Source organism: Egretta garzetta, unplaced genomic scaffold (genome assembly GCF_000687185.1).
Source record: "Egretta garzetta isolate BGI_Z169 unplaced genomic scaffold, ASM68718v1 scaffold787, whole genome shotgun sequence".
NCBI lineage: Eukaryota > Metazoa > Chordata > Aves > Pelecaniformes > Ardeidae > Egretta > Egretta garzetta.
Window position 1 is genome coordinate 882,821 of NW_009260266.1, and position 23,469 is coordinate 906,289.

Consider the following 23,469-nt stretch of genomic DNA (forward strand, 5'->3'; position numbering starts at 1 on the left):
GGATAAATAAGCAGGTTTCCCCCCACCACCCCGTGTAGGCAGGTTGGTAATTATTTTTGACTAAACTTGATCTATGAAACAATGGGGTTTTTCCCAATGAAGTGGAATATTTGATGTTCAGAAGGTTTTGATACAGGCAGTACTTCCACTTATTTTAAACTCAAATAAATCATGCAGGTGCTTCTTGATCCTTTGAAATCTATACATGTGAAAGCTCTTTTTCTCTGGTACATTGCTAGTAATTTTTACTGCCTTGGAAAAGACATCTTCAGGGGTTAAGTGTGTTGATTCTTATCAATATTCTATTTCAATCAAAATCTATGAGAACTGTAAACACTACAGCAAAAGGAAAATTTTTATTGGGTTTTCCATTTTACTGATTTTCTTTTTGTTAATGATTAAAATACTTCAAAACTTAAATAGGAAAGTATTTCTATGTTTACCAAGACAAGAAGAAATGCAGTTCATCCATTGTTTCCTGACTCTCTTTCACATTCTCAGGCTGATCATCTATGATGAAAGAATCTTTGTCTGGTAGCTCCTATCCTTCCTATTACCATTAGGTATCATGCTTTCTGCTAATGTAAAGGTACTTGTGTGTGCTTCCAAAAGAAGTTCTTTCTGAAGTATGTGGTTTGGATTAAAAATTTTTCAAATCCTCCTGATGGAATTGAAAGAAAAAAAATCTTTCATATTCTCAGTCTGATCATCTATGATGAAAGAATCTTTGTCTGGTAGCTCCTATCCTTCCTATTACCATTAGGTATCATGCTTTCTGCTAATGTAAAGGTACTTGTGTGTGCTTCCAAAAGAAGTTCTTTCTGAAGTATGTGGTTTGGATTAAAAATTTTTCAAATCCTCCTGATGGAATTGAAAGAAAAAAAACAGATAGGCAGTTGTTCTGGCAGATCTGCAGCAGTAGTACTCGTTAACAGTGCAGTGTGGCATGTAAAGAATCAACCAATTCCACTAGGCTTTTCATAGAACTTTGACATAATTAAATTTGTGCATAATGTGCCTTAAAAATTTACGCTGAAGCCACTTCATAAGGGGACAAAGTATTTACTACACAGCTAAATTCCAGGGAAATAAAACTTTAATTCACGTGGATATTAAACTCTACTTTCAGTTTTTAATGTCGTTTAGATTCAGTAAGCATGCTGTATTGCAAACCCAACCATTTCACATATATATTCTGATATCTTGGATACACGTGATATCTTGGATAACTTAAAGGATAACTGCCAAATGCTAAAACCTGAGATTCATGAAACGATATTATCAAATCAACTTTATTAAAATGAATAGAATGTATTCACCAATGCCATGTGATCAAATACATCAGAGAAAACCAACAGATCTAAAAATAATCTGCACAAACACTAATTTGAAATCTTGCCCAGGGGGATGAGATGACTGAAATCCTAAATTCTTGCATTTTTTGTTTTTCAAAGAGGTTTTTAGGGCTCTTCTTCTCCCCTTATAAATGTTACAAATCCATCATAGCACTGGTTTCATCGACTTGTTGTTGTTCACTGATACTTTTATTTCCATGCTCATTATTGTTGAGGATAATAAGCCTTGTTTAAGCCCATCATCGTGGTCTTGTTTCTTTTTTCCCCCTTTTCTGTTTTACAAAAAGCGGACTGAGGAAGTCTCCTCTCATACATCCCCATGAGCAATATCAACAAGATTAAAAAAAAAAAAGGGGGGCAAGAGAAAATTAATTCCTGAGGTTTTTTTTTTTTCAAGCTGTTAACAAATTTATGATGATGTCTCTGGGTCATTTGCATTTATTTTGCTTGTGAAGGTTATTTCTGCAAGTTAACAAGTCAGGAAATTCAGGACTTTGACTTGTATTCTCCTAGTAAGCTGTTGCAGTGTTTTAACAAGTTATCTTTCTAGAAATAATGAGATGCATTGGATTTTTCAAATACCTATGAAAGAAGATAATGAAACATTGTTTGGCTTTCATTTTGATAGCAAAAATAAGACACAAATTGTTATTCCTGAGCTGTATGTATCTTCCTCAATTGTCAAAAGCAGTTTCAGCTTTTTTTGTGTGCAAGATTTGTTATGCTGTTTATGTTCTTAGTGGGTCCTCCTCTATTCTCTCCAATTAATTAAAAAGGTTTGGGATCTTCATTTGAATAAGATTACTTTAAACAATTTACTGAATTCTTCAGTTTTTAATTGTATCAGCATGGAATTCAGGAAGGGGTGTATTTACTTCATAATTACTTAACTGGCATCTGGCATCTTCTGTGTTGTCATTTTTATCAACTTGGCGCTAAAGCCTGCCAGTGAATAGTTCCTGGTAGCAAAGGAGGCTGAAAGAGGTAGGAAATATTTGTGTGGTGATTTTTCTCCCTTGCTTGGCCTCACTTAATGTATGTGACTCGTCTGAGTCCCCTGGAGACTTAAGTAGACCTGTCCAGCACCAAGCTGGCAAATCTGCCTGGCTTGTCAGAGAAAAACATTGGGAATTGGTCCTTGTGTAGACTTGCGTCTTCTTTTTAAGATATCTTCTGAAGAAATCAGAGAGGCTAAAAGTGGTGTCCCTTTAGCCAATACAAGAAGGGGTTCAGGGAAAGTTAAATCTTTTAATTGTTAATTTAAATCTTAACTAACTTTGCCAAGATGAGTCACAGAGAATGCTTTCTGTGGTAGTTCTTTGACTGTTAGTGAGTTGGTAATGAGCACTCCTAGGCTTTCACTGGCATACACATCAATCTTGAAAAGAAGTCTGACCAAAGATGAGTTTCATGTAAGGATACATAGCAGCAAGCTTGTGCCATTTCATTTTCTGTCTGTGCTTTTGTCCAGAGAAAATGTTAATTCCTGAACTTCTGTTACTAAGGTTGTGATAGCCTTCAATTCAAGAGAAATTGTAAAGTGTAAGGAAAATAAAATACTCTTGGATAACCTCATTGTCTGTTTCTAGAATATTATCTGAGCAGTTCTTTAATGGGTAGGACTCAAATCACAGATGGAAAGATTAATTAGCTCTAGGTGCCTTCTGCAGAATATTCTCTCTTTGTGGTTTAGTGTCTTGATTCTTCACAGTGAGCCTCTGGGGTTGATTGGCCTGCAGTACAGCATACCTTTATTGGCACTGAAGGCTTTTTCTCAAGTTAAACCGGGAAATTGAAGGTAATGGCAAATTGCTTTTCAGTCCAATGGAACCTTGTAACTCTAGAATAGGAAGAACTCATGGGAAAGACAGATGCTTCTTGGGATTTTCATGTGACATCCATATGTATCCTGGATGCATTAGCATAGCTGTAGCAGTTTCAGATTTGCTAAATGGGAGGAGGAAGTGGAAAAAGAAGAAAACACTTGGATGGTCACCATCAAAATTTAAGCAAAGTGTGTACAAGCCTCTACGCCTGAGCTGCTTGCCTGGCAAATGGGTACTAGCACAGCCTTACTTCATGGAATGATGAGACTATATTAAGCGTTCATATTGTTGCCTATCTAGGTCATATAGGAAGATGTATAAATGATGCCATATAAGTATTCTATCTAGCAAATAATCATGTAATGAGCTAGGGGTTCAAGATGAAAGGTTAAAGTTCCCTTTTTGCTGAGCTAAGAAATAATTAAAGTATAAACTTAGCAACAGCATTGTATTCTGCAGTCATGCTTGTAAGGAGCGGGGCAGCCTTACAATTGCTGCTCTGCCAGTGTCTTGCGCTCACCACTTCCACTGGATGTTTGCCAGGGAAAATTCAGAAGCCATACTTTCCCTGTCCGTTTTTGTGAAGCATTTTGCTTCATCTTTTTCTTTCCTCTTGCTGTATTCTTGCATTCTCATCTTCCCTTCCATCTTAGTTTTTCAGTGTCTGCCTTTATCTTCCTTTTCCATGGCTTTTGTTCACAAACAATAATTAAGGTGCTGCCATTCCTATTTTTTATAGGTGTAGAGGAAATATGGTTTAAATAATTTTCTTTAACATGGAAGTCTACAGGCATAGAATATTCCATAGTCAAATGACTGTCAGCGTTCAGCTGTTACGTATTGGTGTGTAGTATGTGGGCAGTCTTCCTGAAATGAGCTGTTTTCTGAGAAAACTTGTCAAACTCAACCATGCTAACCTGTTAAAAATAATGGAAAGTTACTGGTAGCTAGAGGAGTAAATAGGTAAAGTAGAATTAGTTGCTTTTTGTCAGCAAAGGCCTTTATGAGAGAAATGATGATATTCCTTTGCAATACACAAAGTTTTATCATCAAAACCAAAAGTCGGTTTTCTAGTAATGGTTGTGACAAATTAGTTGTTGAATTGTGAGCAATATTGCCATTATTACCTTCATAACCACCTTATTTTAGTAGTGTTCTGATTGAGCTGCAAATATTACAGTTGTTTCATAAAAACAGCGTGAAAATAGTAGACAGACGCTGATCAAGTTGCCTTACAGTTGTTTGGCTTTTTGAATACCTGAGGCCAATTTTTACTGTCTTTAATGTATAGGCCATGTGGAGGCAGCCAGTAAAGAGGAACACACGACAAACCTTACAAGGGTAGATCTTTCAAACTACAGTCACCTTTCCATTCCTATCGACAATTTGGTTTAGGATTATTAGTGAGCCATAGGTCTGTAATGCTTTCACAGGTAGTGCAAGTGTAGCAATGGTTTAGCTCCTCTGCCACATGTGAAGGCCAGGCTGATAAATCATTGGGTTGCCCAATTCGGTGTTTGCAGTATCGGGAGTGCTAGGGTGTGTTGAGGAAATGAGTGGTCCTGCCCACAGCCAGCCTGGATCTGGCTGCTGCTGCTGAACTGGGACCGAAGAAGCCAAGCTGATACCAAGCAGCCTTCTGCAAAACTGCTTGGAATGTCCTCCTTATGCTCTCCAGAACTCTGGGAGAGCCTGTTACCCGAGATATTTATGGAGCTCGCTTGGGTCTGGTGGCCCTGTTGAGATGCTTTTGATGCTGTGGTCCTCCAGTAGTTTTGTCTAGGCTTGTGGTGTCATGGAGTACCCGAGATAAAAAAATGTAGAAATCCCTTGATCTTTTCAAAGGATCGTTATTATGATTCTTTTGTCCCTTACTGGTGCTCTCACAGGTGAATGCCATAGGGATGCTAATACAAAATATTTTATGAATGTCACATTCTATGCTTTGAATTTCCAAACTGTGCTATTTCCTGAATATGCAGTCAAAAAGACTACCCTTTACGGCTTCTGGAGCCAAAACCTCCTTCATTGCTAATTGTTTGAGACTTACTTAGTAGATTACTGGTTACAGTAATAGCAAATAGAATGAGAATAAACCTTGTTGCAGGATCGGACAAACCAGTTTTAAGTAGACTCTTCAAAAGCTTTCCTGAGGAAGTTGTCATGAGAACTTTAGAAGGGATGAAAAAAGGGAGAGAAGTCAGAAAGGAGTATTTGGGTACTAAACTGCATGCATATGAGTGTCCTCATGTGATTTGTTTATTCACATTCAGGTATTGGCATTTAATAGTTCCCTGCAAAAAGCAGGCTGATACTCATTCTTGTCATTTTTCCAGATATTTTAAAATTAATAAATTTTTTAATACTCTTACAGAGAGGAAGATTCAGAAAGTGAGAAAGATAAGAAAATCTGGTACTATAGCACAAAGATACAGCTGGCAGAGTTAATTGAATGCCTAGACAAAGATTACTGGGAAGCTGACCTATGCAAAACTCTGGAAGAAATGCGTGAAGAAATTCATCGGCACATGGATGTGACAGAAGACCTTACTAATAAAGCAAGGGGCAACAACAAGTCTTTCCTTTCTGCAGCAAATGGTAATATTTTGTTTAATGGGAATAGATGTTGCGCTTTGAATCAAATACTAATTTATATTTATTATAAGAAGTTTATAGAAGTTGATGGAGAAACGACATGCAGGTACCAGCATGACTGTGTAGGGTTGACTTCTTGTAGCACTACGTGTCATCTATTCCAGGATGTCCTGAATGATTCGGGTTCTTGATACGCTTCAGGTGTGCCAGGTTGTGAGCATTCCAATTGTTGAAGTAGAGCTGTGTTAACTGCCAAATGTTCCTTGATGTATTGTTGTATATATATACACACACACGTATGTAACTCCTCATAAACATTTAAGAATCCAATGGGAGGTGGAGTGGCAAAAGTAGTAGAGCTCCAATATTATGGGAAGTGTGGAAGAATGCATATCTCCTCTGCAGTTCCCCACCAACTTAATTTATCTACCTTGGAGCAATAAATAGCAATATAAATCTGTGAAGGTCTGAACTTTGGTTCCAGGGAAGTCGTGAAGATTAGATACTCGGGTTTAAAAATGGATTTAGGTCATCGCTATATGAACGCATAACTCTGAGAAATCAATAATTAAATCTTTGGAATTGTTTCTTCTATGTGGGGAGAAGTGGTAAGAAGTTGGATGTTACCTTTTGTCTCATTGAAAAAAAAGTAGTATTTATGTCATGTTATTTCTGCTCAGTGGGTGGTGGTTTGTTTTTCATTGATGACAACATACTTTCTATTGTAGATGAAATTTTAGACATTATCAGAGCAAGAAAAGGAGAAATAGTAGAAGATAAAAATACAGGAGATGATGAAGCAGAAAAGGCCAAAAGTGACACTGATAATGACCAGACAGATGCTGAGAGAGGCAAGGAAGAGTCTGGAGACCAAGATAAAACTGAGGAAACACCCACTGAGCAAGATGCAGAAAAAGCAAAACCAGAAGGTAAAGAAATTATTACTGTGCTTTAACAACTTAATTTAAGTAAAGTGAATCTTTAGCAAAGGTCCTCAAATTTCTTTTAGGTGTGGGGGTTTTTTTTATGATTCTTCTAAGTTATTTTTTAAGTAATAGGTAATATTTGTCAGTTCCTTTGTGGTTGTATACAATAACTGTTTTTCTTGTTAAGTAATTTCACCAATTTTCCTATTTTTCAAGTTAAATACAGCTAGCTTGTAGATACCTTGGCTTGAGGTACAGGTGGCACTGACAGGTCGTGATCAACATGTTTGTAGTAAGCAATATTACATCATTTTTAATATTGTTTTCCTCATCAGAATTAAATAGTTTGTTCTTTCATTCTGAGACAATACTATTCATAGCAAAAAATAGAAAGAGGAAAGGAAAAACCTTGATCTTTTTCAGCATTATCAAACAGACAAACAAAGCTGCTGAAGTTGCTTTTTATGGATGATGCCAGATGACATCCTAAGACATACTAAAGAATATCCCTAAAGTTTTGTTGTGCGTTTTACTATAGAGGCAACAGTCGTTGGGGATAAAAGTAACTCTGTGACATCAAGCACTGATGACAGCAACACAGGAGAGACTAGTTGCTCTGAAGGGAAGAACGCAATGGGGTGTCAGTCAGAAACCCTTGATAGCAACAACGTGGCAGAGAAGAAGGTGGCATCAGAGCTCCCTCAGGAACTCTCAGGTACAGAGGACACTGTTACCAATGCCTCTGTAATTTGGGGAATCTGTTAAGTTTTTCTATCTGGTTTGTCTGCTAAAACCATTCACAGCGTATTTCACTCATGCTGTTTGCTTGCAGTGCCATCCTTTACTGCTACGTTGTCATTAACATTTCAAAGTTAATTTTCTTGCAACTAGTGCTTGAAATTTGTGGCCCTCCGTGACGTTAGCGTTTGTTTCCATGCCTTCCAAAGATGATTTTGGCTAAGCTTTTTATGTTCTATTTTCTGTAATTTTATTTTGCCATAGTGATCCATAATGATTGTTAGCATCCTATCAAAGTTTATTTCAAATTCTAATTTGCTGCTGGCTTGTTTATTATTTTAACCTCTCATTGACTGTATAAATTACTAACAAACAAAGTATTTTCATTCACGTGAGTAAACCATTGCACTGAAATGTCAAGATTAAAATTGTCATGCTAGGAATTTTAAACAGATTTCAGAATTATAAACACAGAGGCTCTTGTCATATTTTAACATGTTTTGTTCTGCCATGTCAGTGATTCAAAAGTAGTAATATACACTATTTAATTAAAAAAACAAAAACACAACAAAACAACCTTTAGATTTAGGAATAAATGGGACTTGATTAGGTGTAACATAAGTTACCAGTGTACTATTTTAGAATGATATTCTATTACAAGCTTTACTACTTAACCAAATGTTACTTTAAACATCTGATTACTGTTAAAATGATGAGAGTTTTATTTTCAGTTCTTAAAAATCTGAAAATACTGTAATCTGTGATGTAGCCATACTCAGTGTATTATTTTTTATAAAGTGGTAGTAAATGTTTTCTGTCTACAGAAATAGTTCTTCATTCAGATACAGATTGCAGTTCTTGAACTTGCAAATGTGAATGCATCCAAACCCTGTAATATACTTTGTTAATAGGAGGAGGAAATGAAAGTTAAGAATAATCCAAAACCTGGAAGCCTCATAATACACTTTTTTAAGACAGAAAATGTCCTAGTGCATGGGACAAAAAGCATGCATTTTAGATACTTGACCAAATATTTTTGCCTGTTCACATATTTTGAGTTCCATTTTAAAGTTAAAATAACTGTATGGAGGTTTAATGGAAATGATACATATTCTATAACTTTGTTCCAGACACATTTGTGGGTTTGTATTTTATTTTAAAGATTCGCTTATTTCTTTATTATACTTTCACAGGTGCTTTTCTCCTTCAAAAGCTTCTAGCTTATTTTTAAATTACTGGGCTTTTTTTGTAGGAAAGCATGTGTGTGTGGAGAGGGTTCTTGCTCAAATCTAATTTACCACATTCATAGTGATACCTGTGTTCCTGTTACGAAAGTTCAGTTTGAGACACTCATTTCAGAGGGAGGGAGAGACACTGAATCAGTATCAGTGAGGCAGCTACCCCCAAAGAGAATGGAATTTGGATATGAGTCTTTTAATACAGAGTCTAGTTTGGGTGCTTCCACTCTCCTCCAAACAGCAGGCACCACAAATGGTTCCATTTTTCCTTTTAGTAAAAAGGGAAATACATCAAACAGTGGTGGTCACCCACTTGGCAAAGCCAGAAATCAAGATGCATTCAGGTTAGGGATCTTCTAAGAATCCCAGAGTATTTACCTAATCATCTTTCTGCTAGGAGTGAATATTTCACAAAAAGGAGATTTTGTTCTGTCACCTTTCTTAATAACAACAGAATCCCTGATGTTTTGAAAGAATTACAGTAACAGAACAATCTTGTATTTTTTAAACAGCTAAGCTGTGTCTCTCTTGCACAAAATCCAGACAATGTTGTTTTGAGGGATGGTGGCATGTTCTTACTGGGAAGCTGGAGTGATTTATTTCTAGGTAGCTGCAATTCACTGATGCTGTAGTTGAAAGATCATACTCACGTGGTGTACACCCTAGCAACACGTGAGGCAGCAATAATGTCCACAGATCTCAAGACAGACAGTAACAAGGACAACTGAGGACCAAGAACCCATTTGTCTTGCTGAGCTTGAAACAAAATCTTGACCCATCAGATTGTAAGAAATAGGCTGATATTTTTTGATTAGAGTGGTGCCAATTGAATTGAAATCTGTGGGATTCCTCAGAATTAATGTGCTGAAGAAGAGACAGAGACTCGGTGGAAAACTGGAGGGGAACTGAAAGGTGTGTGCTTTGAGGAACAGCTAAAGCACAAGAAAATCGAGAGAGATGAAATCATAGAAGCTGCAGGAAGACCAAATTTCTTGAAATCTGCATTCTAAAAGCAAAACAAAGTCTCAGTAGAGGGTTCTCTGTGTGTGCATCTATGGAAAAAATCGTCTGGTATTTAAAATATATTCATATTTCATCCAAGTATGAATTTCAATTCTTCAGAGCTGTGAAAGTTGAAACTGCTTGAAACAGAACAAAAAATACTTTCATGGATACAATACTCTGGAGGGAATGAATATTTTATGGGTATTTCTCTCCAGTCCAGCAAAACATGTTCATCTGACTTTTTTTTAATGAAAAATTTAAAACTAGAAAAATTTGCATTGATCCAGTTAAAAAGAAAAATTAAAAATGAAGTTGTTCTTTTGTAGAAGAAACTGGTCAGATGATCCCTAGCAACAGTAGCAGTGCATCTGCTGCACCTCTACACTCAGATGTTGAAAACAGCAACGGTAGTGAGTTGGGCTCTGGGCAGAATGACTCCATCAAGACACCTGATGATGCTGAAAATGCAGAGAGGGGATCCCAGACTTCAGAGGACATAGGTAATAATAGTGTCTCTAACTTTCATTTTATGCATCTTTTCTTTTTACTTTATAACTCCCATACATCAATAGAAAACTTCCAATTTTTAAGTTTGTTTTAAAAGCTTTTTTTTCCTGGGCAGGAGAGAAATCTAATGGTGAAAGAAGTGATTCTCCAGGCGCAGGAAAAGGCACGCCAGGTTCGACGCGAATGCTCACAAGATTACGAAATCCAGATAGCAAGTTGAGCCAGATGAAAAGCCAGCAGGTTGCTGCTGCAGCACATGAAGCAAATAAGTTATATAAAGAAGGCAGAGAGGTTTGTGCACGTCTTGGAAAATTCAAAGAATTACAAAAACTGTTTCAGGAAACGGATAATATTTTTTAAAATAAAAAAGTGATTTTGGCAGACTGTGGGGGTACTTAAAAACAAGTAGTAATAATAAATTAGCCAATGGTGAAATTGTAGTATCACAGGAAGCTTTTTTCCTCCCTCTCCTTTGCTTTTGCTCTCTTAGTTGCTACCTACAGAGTAGTATGACAGTGACCTGGTGCACCTCCTTTCCTTTAATATGCAGGTCATAAATGTTAGAGAATTGTTTACTGTATAGCCAGTAATTAAGTTATATGCATATTCTCCCACTTCTGTCTTCAGATCTCTCAGAACTGGTGTGTGAAAACTACAGCTCTGCAGTAGTTTGTGTTTGATTATTGTTTGAATAGCCACATTTCCAGTTCGTAACAAATCTGTACTGGCAGGGTATGGTCCTTTAAAGACAATTAGTGCAAAATTGTAGCACTGCTTGATGCAGATGAAAGTGAAATCTCTCTCAAATGTCTGCCAGCTGGTATAAATATTTTGTATGGCTGTAGGTTGTTTGTTGGTTTTTTGGTGGTTTGTTTTGGGTTTTTTTAAGTAGCTCAGTTTCTCCAGGAAGAATGTTTTTGACTGTTAAGAGTTTGTTGCAGTTAGTTGTCTGCATGTTGTTTGGAGTATTAATGTGTTGTTAACTGGTTTTACTTGTAAGTTAGCATTTAACATTCACAAACCCCTCAAATTTGGAACTCGGTTATGAGTAATTAGATCAGTGATGTTATCCATAATATGTTTTCAAAGTCAAAGATGCTTGTTTGCTTAGCAACATGTATGAATTCTGTGATTTACCAAGGAGGGGTTTCACAGAAAGCTTCCTTCAGTTTAGCGAAGCTATTTTCCCAAAGCTGTCTCCCTCAGTAGGCATAATTCAAAACAGTAAATGGGTTCCTGTTTAACTTCTTCAGGAGCCTGGGTGGCAGGTTTTTTAATGTTCAAGTTGATCTTTGGGAATATCCTAACTATATATAAGCAGTGATGAAGTATATATATTTAGTATGGCAGATAAACAGTTACTTGCTTCTACAAACTCTGATGCAAGGTATTTTTATTATTTTATATATAGAGACAGTTGAAGCCTAAATCATAAATAAGTAAATAGAAATATTTGAAACTTAAGTGAATCTTTAAAATCATTCTTTCTTTCTCAAGGTTCTAGTGGTCAACTCTCAAGGTGAAGTCTCCCGAATGAACACAAAGAAAGAAGTTGTGATGAAAGGAAATATCAACAATTACTTCAAATTAGGGCAAGAGGGGAAGTATCGTGTTTATCATAATCAGTATGCCACTAATTCATTCGCATTGAACAAGCACCAGCACAGGGAGGACCATGACAAGAAACGACATCTCTCACATAAATTCTGTCTGACTCCTGCTGGAGAGTTCAAATGGAATGGGTCTGTACATGGGTCCAAAGTTCTTACCATATCCACTTTGAGGCTAACCATTATTCAGCTAGAAAACAATATCCCGGCATCATTCCTTCACCCTAACTGGGCTTCCCACAGGTAAAGTAATAAAGGAAAATATATATTATCTTATTTTACTTGTATTTTTGCTAACAGTATTAGTAAACAATGGTCTTTGTTTTTTTCAAATCAGTGATTTCCAAGCACTGTGCTTCAGTATGTTAAAATACAAGATAATGTATTTGTGTTTTGTGATGGATGGCTAAAAGCATTGCACATTTGAGTAAAGTATTAAAATACCGGAGGTTTTGTGCTACCATTAAATCTTACTAACATAGCATGCTATATTAGTGCATGTGTATGTTTCAGGTTTTTTATCTTTTTTTTCAATTTAGGTCTAACTGGATTAAGGCTGTTCAGATGTGCAGCAAACCTAGAGAATTTGCACTAGCGCTGGCTATATTGGAATGTGCAATTAAACCAGTTGTCATGCTGCCGATCTGGCGGGAATCATTGGGGCACACTAGGTAAAATAAATAAACATTAAAATCTTTTTGAAAACGAGAACTTTACTGTGTTTTACAATTACTAGTTCCTCTAAGCCTGTAAGAATTGCATTTAAATTTAGTCAGTCATTCAGCACTTGCAGTGTTTTTTCTCTCAACCAGAAACACTGAAAATACATTACAGGATTTTTGTAGTGTCATTGCTCCTGCAAAGCAAGTTTGTTTTCTTTATCTGAGCCACTATCTCAAAGTAATAAAACTTTGTGAGACTAGAGGAGCAAATTTCAACGCACTCAGTTTAGTGGAGTCTTTTGTCTCTCCTTGTGTCACAGAAGCAGAAGCGAAATATGTCTGATGTTAGACACAGTTGCAGGCAGCTGTGTTTGCCTTGCTGAATAGCCAAAAAAAGCAGTGTTCCTCTGACAAGTAATACATATAACCCGATACTGGGCTTTCCTCTTAACTTCAGATATTTGAAATTATTCAAAGGGGTAGTATATGCTGTTGTTAGACTTTTTATGTTTGCTTACAAGATCCTTTACTTAAATGTAATTAAATCTATATGCATTAGATTACGCAGAATGACAGCAATAGAAAGAGAAGAAAAGGAGAAAGTGAAAAAAAAAGAGAGAAAACAAGAAGAAGAAGAAACAATGCAGCAAGCTACATGGGTGAAATATACATTTCCTGTCAAACATCAGGTAATGTTTTCTTTTATGTGAAGAACAAAAAAAAAAATACAGCAATTGTTGATTTCTTACTCTTTTTCTGCTTTCATTTTAAACATAAAATTTTAATGTCATTGCTTTACTCCCTGCCATTGGAGTAGGAACCATGCCCACCTATTCAAGCACATAATCTTGGTCTGAACTAAACTTGACATGTATTATGCTCTTAGTGACGCTGCCTGAGTTGACGGATGTTTGTCTGCAAAATGCAGCCTTTCCTAATTGAAGGGTTCTAGACTGTTATTGGAATCATGTCTGTCTGTCCCTGTCCAGTGTTTCCCTCCCATCACCACTTCCCCCCAAAAACACTAGCCTAGCTACTTTTACTTTGGAAGGCTATATTATATGATGGGAGCTACTATAGAAACCTTTTTATATTCTCCCACAGTAGATATTAAATACTTTTGTGTTGGAGTGGTTCTTTGCTCTAAATTTATTTGTTGTAACAAACATACAAGTTGATTCAAGTTGTATAATCTTTCAGCTTTTAGGTAAATAGATTCTCATTTACATGAAATTAACATGTTTTTAGATGTTACTATGATAGAATCAATTATCAGCTGATCTTTAATTTTAGATAGTACATTGCTTGGAAAAGTCTGTAAATTGAAGGTTTTGGTTTGCTTTTTAAAAAAATCATCTTAGGTTTTTAAATGGATGTATGCATTAATAGAGCAGCAAATAGCACCATTAAAACTACTATTTTTTTAAAAATATTTAACAGGTTTGGAAGCAAAAAGGAGAGGAATATAGAGTAACGGGGTATGGTGGCTGGAGCTGGATTAGTAAAACACATGTCCACAGATTTATGCCCAAACTGCCTGGGAATACTAATGCAAATTACAGAAAGTTGCTACCAAGTAAGTGTCCACATTGCTTACTTTTTTTTTTAAATTACTAACGTACTACTTTTTATTGCTTATTCAGTTAATTATTTGCATGTGATATTTCTTATGTAAACTTTGTTATAAATAGTGTTCCAGAGAAGCTTTTGTGGATTTCTACTAAAGTTTGTCATTATAACCAGTTCAGTTGTCATAGACATTTTTAGCTACACTAAATTGTTTCAGTTAAGAACTTGTGTTTAATACTTGTACAGGTTTGTATAGCCTTATTTAAGTCAAAGGTAGATAAAAATTTTTTAGATAATCATAAAGCAAAAAGTAACATCTGCAATATTGGTGTGTGTATGTACACTTTTTCCACCCCCCCATGTTGACAGAATACTATTAACCAATTTTATCTGGAAACAATTGTGTTTATAAGGGGGAAGAAATTAATTTCTCTATGAAGTTCAAAACACACCTTCTTGCTTGTTTGTGCCAAGGATTTATATTAAAAAGGAAAAATTTTGCACAGTTGACTTTTAGAATACATCTTGAACTGTATGAGTCTTATTTATAATAAATTTAATCTTGAGTTTCCTTTTAAAATTGTGAAAATGGCAGCCCAACCTATATTGCGTATCAAAATTCTTTCTTTCCTCACATATTTATGTAATACTTTCCCTATTGCTTTTAACTGGATGAAACACAAAATGGATGCTTCTGCTTTTAGTGTTGTCTATATGATTGTTAAATTAGATTTCTTTTGCTTTCTGTATGGTAACTAATAACCACTACAGTGTTAAGCACAAAGTAATTTGAATACTAATGTCTATTCTGATTAACTGTAGAAATCATAATTATTTGTCAATTTTCAGGGTCTGAATTAGTATGCTCTTAATAGGCTGGGTTCTCAGACAGTGGTATTTAGTTTCCTGAAAAATGGAGGGGGGTGGGTTTGGTGGTTGTGTGGGGTTTGGTGGGGTTTTTTGTTTATTTGTTTTGTTTTTTAAGAAAAGCTGAACATGGACTTCTGAAACAATAATGTAAATGAAACATTTTTATCTGTGGTAGGCTTTTAGATATATTTTTATTATTGTTATTCAATATTGCACTAAGGTTAATCTGTGATGTTACCACTGTATACTTAATTCTATTTCTGAATTTCAGTAATGATGTGTGAATTACTTGAGAAGTAAACTAACATACACTAAAACGTTGTAGAGTTTAACCAATATTCTGAATAATTGAAACCATTTAATTAATTTGTTTATAGCAAAGAGCGAAGATGAAAAATGCAACTTGGATAAACGAAAAGGTCCAATTAAGGTAAAAATAGAGAAAGACAGAACAAAGGATTCTCATGACCTGCAAGCAAAAGACAAAGCAGATGTTTCAGAAACTGCGGAGAATGTCCAAGTGAAAGAAGAAAAGTCACGTGAAGAAGAAGTTGTTGATAAAACTTCTGAAAATTTAGATCATGCAAAGGACAAAGGTGATATACTTAAGTTATTGTAAAACTAGCTATTCATTACAGCATTGCATGTGTAAAAGCATAGGACCTCAGAAATAACTATTGAAAATCTGTGTAACAGGTTTTGTCAAGACATTTAAAAAGTCTCGGTTAAATGATTGCTTATTATCCCTTGCAGTAGTGTCTGTTCCCTCTTACTTGAAATCTATTAATATGCTAAAAGGTCCATTTGTTTCTTGGTGCTTAATATAAAAATAAAGTTACATATTAATTGTTAGGGGAGCTTACTGATTCAGAATTATTTCTTCTTCACAGAGGAAAAAGAAATCGATGGTGAAAATAATAAAGTCATCAAGGAAGAACCTATGGATGTAGATGATGTGAAAATTGAATCCTCCATAAAAGATGAGGACAGTCATTGTAAGCTGGATATAATCAATGTCAGTGAGGGATTTCATTTAAGGACTTGCTACAAAAGGAAAGTAAAATCATCAAAATTAGATGGACTACTTGAGAGACGAATAAAACAGTTTACACTGGAAGAAAAACAACGTCTAGAAAGAATGAAATTGGAGGCTAGTGCTAAAACAGTTGGCATTCGATCTGCAAGCCCCCAGAAAAACATAAATGAGCTACAAATGAGAAAAGTAAAAGAAGGAAGCCAGTTTGACTTGTCTTCCCAAGATCAAACCTATATTTCAGATAAGATCCAAACTGAAGATGGAGAACAGGACTGCTTGCCGATCAGCAGCATCTCTTGTACCAAAACTGGTGAGCTAGATGACCCCTCGTTGCCTTTGACAAACAGGCTGTCAAAAGGAGAAGGTCAGCTACTGGCTGGAGACTCGCCTCAGTCTTCTGAAGGTGAAAGTTCCATTCAGAATGATAGTAAAGAAAACAACCCTGAACCTATGACTGCTGATAAGTGCCAAGGACAAGAGGTTCTTGGAGAGTCTGAGGGTTCCTTTGTGGATGGCTTGAAACAAACCAGTGCAGAAGGTAGAATCAAATGGGGTGCTTCAGAAACAAGCGAAAAACCTTTGAAACAAAAACTACCTATTACCAGAGTATCTCAGCATGAACGTGAAAACTTAGAGCCAGTGGTAACTGAAAGCAGCTGTAGAAAAGATACTCTGTGTGCTCTTGAGAAAACAGATTCAGAAGGGAATTCTGAACAGCAGAGCAAAGATCCAGAAAATAATTTTATGATAAAAAGCCATACTGAAACAACGTCCTCTCAAGAAAGTGAAATGGAGGAAGAAATTGCTTCAGGAAAGACTGAAAGTAAATCTGAAAACAAGATCATATTTCACCAAAAATCAGTTAGTAAAGACCTAGAGCCATTTAAACCAGAGCTAATTTCTGAAAGAAACCTTGAAAGTGAAACTGTGGAACACATGGATGAGGTAGAAGTTGATGAAGATTTAGTGAGCTCTAAACTAACTGAGGCTAATGGTCAAAAGAAAGGTCAGGAACTGAAAGTGGAGACAAGTACCATAAACAAATACCTTGATCAGGCAAATCTAAATAGTGTTACTGACAAAAAGAGTAATAAAGATGAAGAAACTGAGACAGACTTAGAAAAAGAAAGATCAGCATTTCAAATGAACGGAAAAGACAATGACATTAAAGTATTATCAAATGATGACTGCTTAGTTAAAGATAGCTGTGAAACTAAGGCAGGGGGTGATATTGAACCAAAAGTTAATAATATTAATAAATCCATTCCGGAACATGAAATAAAACCATTGACTTTTAAGGATTCTTCAGTAAAACCATTCATGAATGGTGACATCATGATAGAGGACACAAAGGACAAAAATAATGTGGACCCTAAGTCACGGCTGCAGAGTTCACCTGAGTCTGAATTTGGTGAGAGTCTTCAGCCACCAGATGATGTTCCCAAGTATGTGCAGAAAACTGAAGAAAAACAGCTTTCGCCGGAGAGATCTGCCTTTGTTAGCACTGCTTCCACACCAACACATGCTGTCTGTAAAGAAAATAACCTGAACAGTGAAACAGAATCTATGGAAACTGAAGTAATCGAGGATAAGAAAGTTGCTCCGTCGCCTGTAACCTCATGTGAGGAATCTAGCTTGAGTAGTGACTTTGCTGATCAGAACGGTGTACAGACATATAAAATGGAGAATATTAATGGAGAAAGTAAAATAAAAACTGTTATTACTGAAGTGACTACCACAACATCAACCGTGTCTACAGAATCCAAAACTGTGTTTAAAGTTGCAGAGACTGTAGCTTCTAATGATGAGAAAACAACAGTAGTATCATCTACAGAAAATTGTGCCATATCCACTGTAACGACCACCACTACTGTAACTAAGCTTACCACTCCAGCTACGGACAGCAACGTTGATGTCATTTCTGTCCAAGAGCATAGTAAAACAGTGGTTACAACAACAGTTACCGATTCACTGACCACCCCAGAAGGCACACTGGTGACTTCCATGACTGTCAGCAAAGAATATTCTACGAAAGACAAAGTGAAGTTAATGAAATTTACAAGACCCAAAAAAACTCGTTCTGGAACTGCCTTACCATCTTACAGAAAATTTGTTACCAAAAGCAGTAAAAAAAGCATCTTTGTTTTACCCAATGATGACTTAAAAAAGCTAGCCAGAAAAGGAGGGATCAGAGAAGTGCCCTATTTCAATTACAATGCGAAGCCTGCCTTGGATATCTGGCCGTATCCATCCCCAAGGCCAACTTTTGGGATCACTTGGAGGTATATACTTTACACTTTTTAGGAAAAGCTTAGGATATGATTAAATTAATTTTAAAATACAAGTGATATTCATGTTTGTGCCCAAACATGCAAATTTTACTATTTATTATTCAATAATTTTCTATGTTGTTCAATAAAGGTAGAATAGAAAACCTTTGTCCCATTGGTTTGGTTAGGTATTTTAAATACATTTTGATTTTAAAATATAATTAATACTCTATTGTTAGGTACCGACTTCAAACAGTAAAATCATTGGCTGGAGTGAGCCTTATGTTGCGGTTATTGTGGGCATGTCTCAAATGGGATGATATGGCAGCAAAAGCTCCACCTGGGGGAGGAACTACGCGTACAGGTATTTCTTTAAATTTCTGGGTTTCTTAATGCAAAAGCTCTTGCTGTTAATACTGAATATTACACTCATGCCAAGCACTTCTGTAAAGGCTTGATGTTAGCTATGGCATTTGAATTTTTTTAGTCAACAGTTGGTACTAGCTGCTGTTTCTTTTCCTTGAGTATATTGGGTTGATTGGAGATTTAGCTTTTATTTGTTTTTCTGTTACTAATGTATTGGGACTAATTTGTTCTAGAAACATCTGAAACTGAAATTACAACAACAGAAATAATCAAGCGAAGAGATGTTGGTCCATACGGAATCCGGTCAGAGTACTGTATAAGAAAAATTATTTGTCCCATTGGTGTACCAGAGGCTCCAAAAGGTATGTTTGTTTATACATTTTTTTCCCCTTCCCATAAGCTCCTAAAGAAGTTAAGGTAACTGGATCTTTATGTTAATTCAGACCATCAAGGGAGCAAATATAGCTTGACACACACTATTCATTCGCCTGTTTGAAACAAATCACGCATTTAACAGACTGACATGATTTATCTGAAGCTGAAAGGCCTTCTTGTTTATAAAATGAGACTGAAAGAGACACTAAATCTTGGTTTACACTTCAATTTTGTTTTCTGATTGAGCTTAATGTGTGTGTTTTGACTGTTCTCTAAAGAAACTCCAACACCCCAGAGGAAGGGACTGCGATCAAGTGCACTAAGGCCAAAAAGGCCAGAAACACCCAAGCAAACAGGCCCTGTTATAATTGAAAGTTGGGTAGCAGAGGAGGAATTGGAACTATGGGAGATCAGGGCATTTGCTGAAAGGTAAATGAATTCAAATGAGCTTTTAAAGAAAGCAGTTTTAATTTGTGTGTGTATGTTAAATAAAAGTTCTCACTGGAGAACGCAAACTTGGTAGCTACCATAAGTAAAAGCGGATGTGTGTTGCATTTTTACTGTATCTTTTGATAATGATAGTCAAGCTTAAAGTTGTAAAGTTAAATTATTTGCTGGTACCAAAACTAATTTATGCAGATCTAACAGGTTTGTTAGAACTAATATTACATTATTTTTTCCATGCTATGAACTAATCACTGTGTTTTGCTAAAAGGCCATTACTATAACGCATGGAAAGGCTTTAGGCTACTTTTGGCATGACTTTGAACAGTATGTGTTTAAATACTTCTGTAACACAAAGAAAATGAATGTGTACAAGTAAAGGTAAATTCAGCCTGAGAATATTCAAATTATAAAATGAATATTTTCAGTATTGCATGCTTGGACTCAGAACAACATTTTTGAGTCTCTTGGAAATAATTGTTTTAAATTAATGGTATTACATAGTTTGTTTGCAGTCCCAGGTGTAATTACAAATTCCAGTTGTGATTAATAGTTTCCTGTAAGGTGTTGCAGTAGTTCAGCATCAGAGTGTTTCAGGGATGGGTGAATGCAACTTCAGTAGTTTGTTTCAAAATACCTTTTAAGCCATGACCAGTTTTTCAGTGATCTTCAGTCTTGACACTTGTTCTTATAAGAGCAATTAAACTGGATAAAATGAAATCCAGTTTGATGGTTGGCTTTTACGTGGTGTATAACTTACTTTTGGTTGTGTCTTTGGCAGGGTGGAGAAGGAAAAGGCACAGGCAGTTGAACAACAGGCTAAGGTTAGTGAACAGAAGAAGGCAGAGGAATTCAAGGCCCAATTGGAGGCTCAACTAAAACACCAACGATTGGCTGCCCAGCAGGTGGGGGAGCTATTGGTAGTCCCACCTGTCAGCAACTATGTGCTGGTAGTCCACATGTATTAGAATATGGGAAACAAAGCTTATCCCTCTTTTACACCATTTTCTCAAATAGTTTCCACCTCCTGTGCAAACTAAGCCATCAAACAATGCTGCTCCCATTGTGTGTACATTTGTTATTTTGAAACAGGGTTAAGGCAAAGTTTTGTTTTGGATTTCCTTCTTTTTTTTTTTTTTTTTTTTTTTTTTTTTTTTTTTTTTTTTTTTTTCTTTTTTTTTCTTTTTTCATAACACTTTAAAAAGGTTTAGTTTGTTTCCGTTTTAAAAGAAGGCTGGGAAGCACCAGTCTCCAGGTAAGGTCAACAGTGTTCTGTGGTGTAACGGAAAGCTGCCTTGGTATATAGCTGACTTGGGAATACAACTGCATTTTTTCTTCATGCTTTAATCAAATTGAATCTTTTTATTTTATCCTATTATAAGCTGGCTGAATGAAGCCCATTGATTTTATTTTTTTTTTTTAAATATATATATGGGTATGGATGTATAGATGTGAGTGTGTATGTATATATAAATGTATGCAATTAAAATTGGGAAACCCAATGGCATGTTGGTATTTCACATATATTTTTAAGAATTGTGCTTTTTTCCAACTCACTCCTCTTTCATTTCATCTTCCCTGAAGAAAATATGTAATTAGTGAATGAGTGTTTCTGATTCATGGGCATTACTGCAATATAATGCTAACCAAACACTGAAATTTAAATTGATAAATGCAGAGATAATTCCAGTGACAAAGGAAGAATGTTAGATTAGTTGGAATTTTAGAGGAGCTTACTGATACTATCCCTTCATAAAGTGGCTCTCTAAATTTAATGTACCTTCTTGACAGTTACAGCACAGAAGGTTGCTGGGTAAGGTAAGGGATTTTGAACCTAATTTTTTAAGCAAGCTGCAAACTGGATTTACAGTTAAAAATAATTTAAAAATTACATTCTTATTGGTGAAGTAGAATGATAGAGTCTCTATTGTTTTTTTTTTTCCTATAACTGGCAGGATCTCAGTGGAGGCAGCTCTATACTTAGGAATGATAGTAATAAACTCTGTTAATGATGGTGTACTGCTTACTGACATAGATGCAGGCTGTGTGCACATGGTCAAAGCCAAATACAGATGGATATTTTTCAAAGGTTTTTTAACGTTTCAGATTAATCTGAGACTAATTAATAAGTTTTTTTTAAAGTAATACGTGCAGGGAAATTAACATAAGCTGAGGATTTTAATTTTTTTAATGTTTCAGATTAATCTGAGACTAATAAGTTTTTTTTAAAGTAATATGTGCAGGGAAATTAACATAAGCTGAGGATTTTAAAGATGCTATAAAGGAAAATTTCTGTCCTTGTACTATCAGCAGAGTTGTAGTTCTGCAGGTCAGGGAGTCTTGTGCAAGCAGTGTTCTTCAATCCTTTACAACTTGAACTAAAATCCTACCAGTCTCCTTTATTTTTCAATACTGGGAAGCGACAGCATTTATTTTACAAAATCTTAAAATGCTAATTATCCCTTCGTTTAATTTTTTTCTAAATTCCGTAGAAACGGCTGGAACAGCAGAAGCAGATACCTGCAGCAGGTGTGGCCCCCCCAGCCACTACAGCCAGCAGCACTGCAACTACTGTCTCAACACCACAGAAAGTTGTGGTAGGCCCTTTAGCAGGCCCAGTCCCCACTGGAACCAAAGTAGTCCTTACTACAAAAGTGGGTTCTCCAGCTACCGTAACATTCCAACAGAACAAGAATTTCCACCAGACTTTTGCTACTTGGGTTAAACAAGGCCAATCTTCAACAGGTAGGTAGCCATTTATCATGGAAAGAACATGTAAATAGGATGAACTCCAGCACAGCAGCTACATCTTCTCCAGAATTTATAGCATTATTGCATTTCTTGTTATCTTTGCTCTTAACCGTCTTGCTAAGTCAGCAGGACACTTCTGAGATAATACCTGTCTAATTTTTCTTTGTTCAGACTTGCTAGGTAGTCTTATTTCTGACCTGTCTCATTTATTACTGACGGTTGTTGTACCTAGTAACCATTGATGATGAAAGCATTCTATGCTGTAACATACTGTTTCCAAAAAAGAATCTTTGCCAAAGAAAGTATGATGCATTCAAAAATGATTGTAAAAATAATCCTGTAGTTTGCTGTTTCATACTTGAAAATAGTCATTTCATTGACTAATTATTCTGCTCTAAAACTGACTGTTCTGTGTACCTCAATAGCCACTAGCACAGCTGCCACTTCAGCCACAACCATTGCCAGCACAGGGCAGACCTTCCAGATCTCAGGCAGTCCAGTAACGATGGCAGGGAAAGTGATAACTAAGCTGCCACTCCCTGCAAACAGCAAGATTGTTGCCGTCAATGTGCCATCAACTCAAGGAGGTAGGGGAAAGGGAACTGAATTAAAAATGTATTCCAGCTTGCTGATTAATTCTCCATTGACACTATTTTCCCAGTGAAGTAAACTGTGACTTGAAGGGGGAAAAAATATTTATATATATATATATATACAAGTTTCTAGAGCTTGTTCCCCCTGTCTTGCATATTTGTGTCTGTAGGGGAAAAATGCAAGTTTTTTGCCTATAAATTAGTCTACACTTGATAGTGCAAAATTAGAAACTTTATTTTTAACAATGTGGAATGAAGCATGCTTTTTTTTTCGTTATCTAAATTATACATCAACAAAACTTTCTTCACACAAAAAAGCTGCTGTTCTTAGTTATTAATGCCTGCATCTGCTCTTCACTGATGAGCAAGAGTTTGACTCCAAACTAAGGTTAGCGTTTTTTCTTATTGCTTCAAGAAGAGAACTTAATGTTTTGAGATTTGTGAATGTATATTGAACAGAAAAGCTTGATTCTCTGTCTCCATTATACTTGGCATCTGAGGAAATGATGAAGGCCACTAGTTTTGTATTGAAATGACTTAGGTGACAGGAAAAACTTTACCCATTGTCTTCAGCACCACGAGCTTGTAGGTGAAAGGTATTTAAACTGGTCTCCTACATTTTAAATTAATCAGATTATAGCTTTTAATGGTTGTATAATACTAACTTGTGGCACCGTGTCAGTGCAAGGACTTATTTGCAGTTACCCTCAAACTGATCTTTTTGAAGATTCAC

At 35.9% G+C, this 23,469-nt stretch overlaps 1 protein-coding gene across 1 annotated transcript in view; it reads left to right on the forward strand.

Moving 5' to 3' along the window:
- The window catches only part of BPTF (bromodomain PHD finger transcription factor), a gene marked incomplete at its 3' end in the record, with an annotated part of 50,900 nt that overhangs the window by 14,873 nt on the left and 12,558 nt on the right, over window positions 1-23,469 (forward strand). The window contains exons 3-19 of the mRNA XM_035897708.1: window positions 5,556-5,779; window positions 6,505-6,705; window positions 7,241-7,417; window positions 10,010-10,183; window positions 10,306-10,481; window positions 11,688-12,043; window positions 12,340-12,471; window positions 13,022-13,151; window positions 13,903-14,038; window positions 15,279-15,497; window positions 15,792-18,219; window positions 18,447-18,571; window positions 18,807-18,935; window positions 19,227-19,377; window positions 20,174-20,297; window positions 21,885-22,137; window positions 22,569-22,730. Of these exons, the coding sequence (XP_035753601.1) occupies window positions 5,556-5,779; window positions 6,505-6,705; window positions 7,241-7,417; window positions 10,010-10,183; window positions 10,306-10,481; window positions 11,688-12,043; window positions 12,340-12,471; window positions 13,022-13,151; window positions 13,903-14,038; window positions 15,279-15,497; window positions 15,792-18,219; window positions 18,447-18,571; window positions 18,807-18,935; window positions 19,227-19,377; window positions 20,174-20,297; window positions 21,885-22,137; window positions 22,569-22,730 (5,297 nt within the window). The remainder of the gene's footprint in view (window positions 1-5,555; window positions 5,780-6,504; window positions 6,706-7,240; window positions 7,418-10,009; window positions 10,184-10,305; window positions 10,482-11,687; window positions 12,044-12,339; window positions 12,472-13,021; window positions 13,152-13,902; window positions 14,039-15,278; window positions 15,498-15,791; window positions 18,220-18,446; window positions 18,572-18,806; window positions 18,936-19,226; window positions 19,378-20,173; window positions 20,298-21,884; window positions 22,138-22,568; window positions 22,731-23,469) is intronic.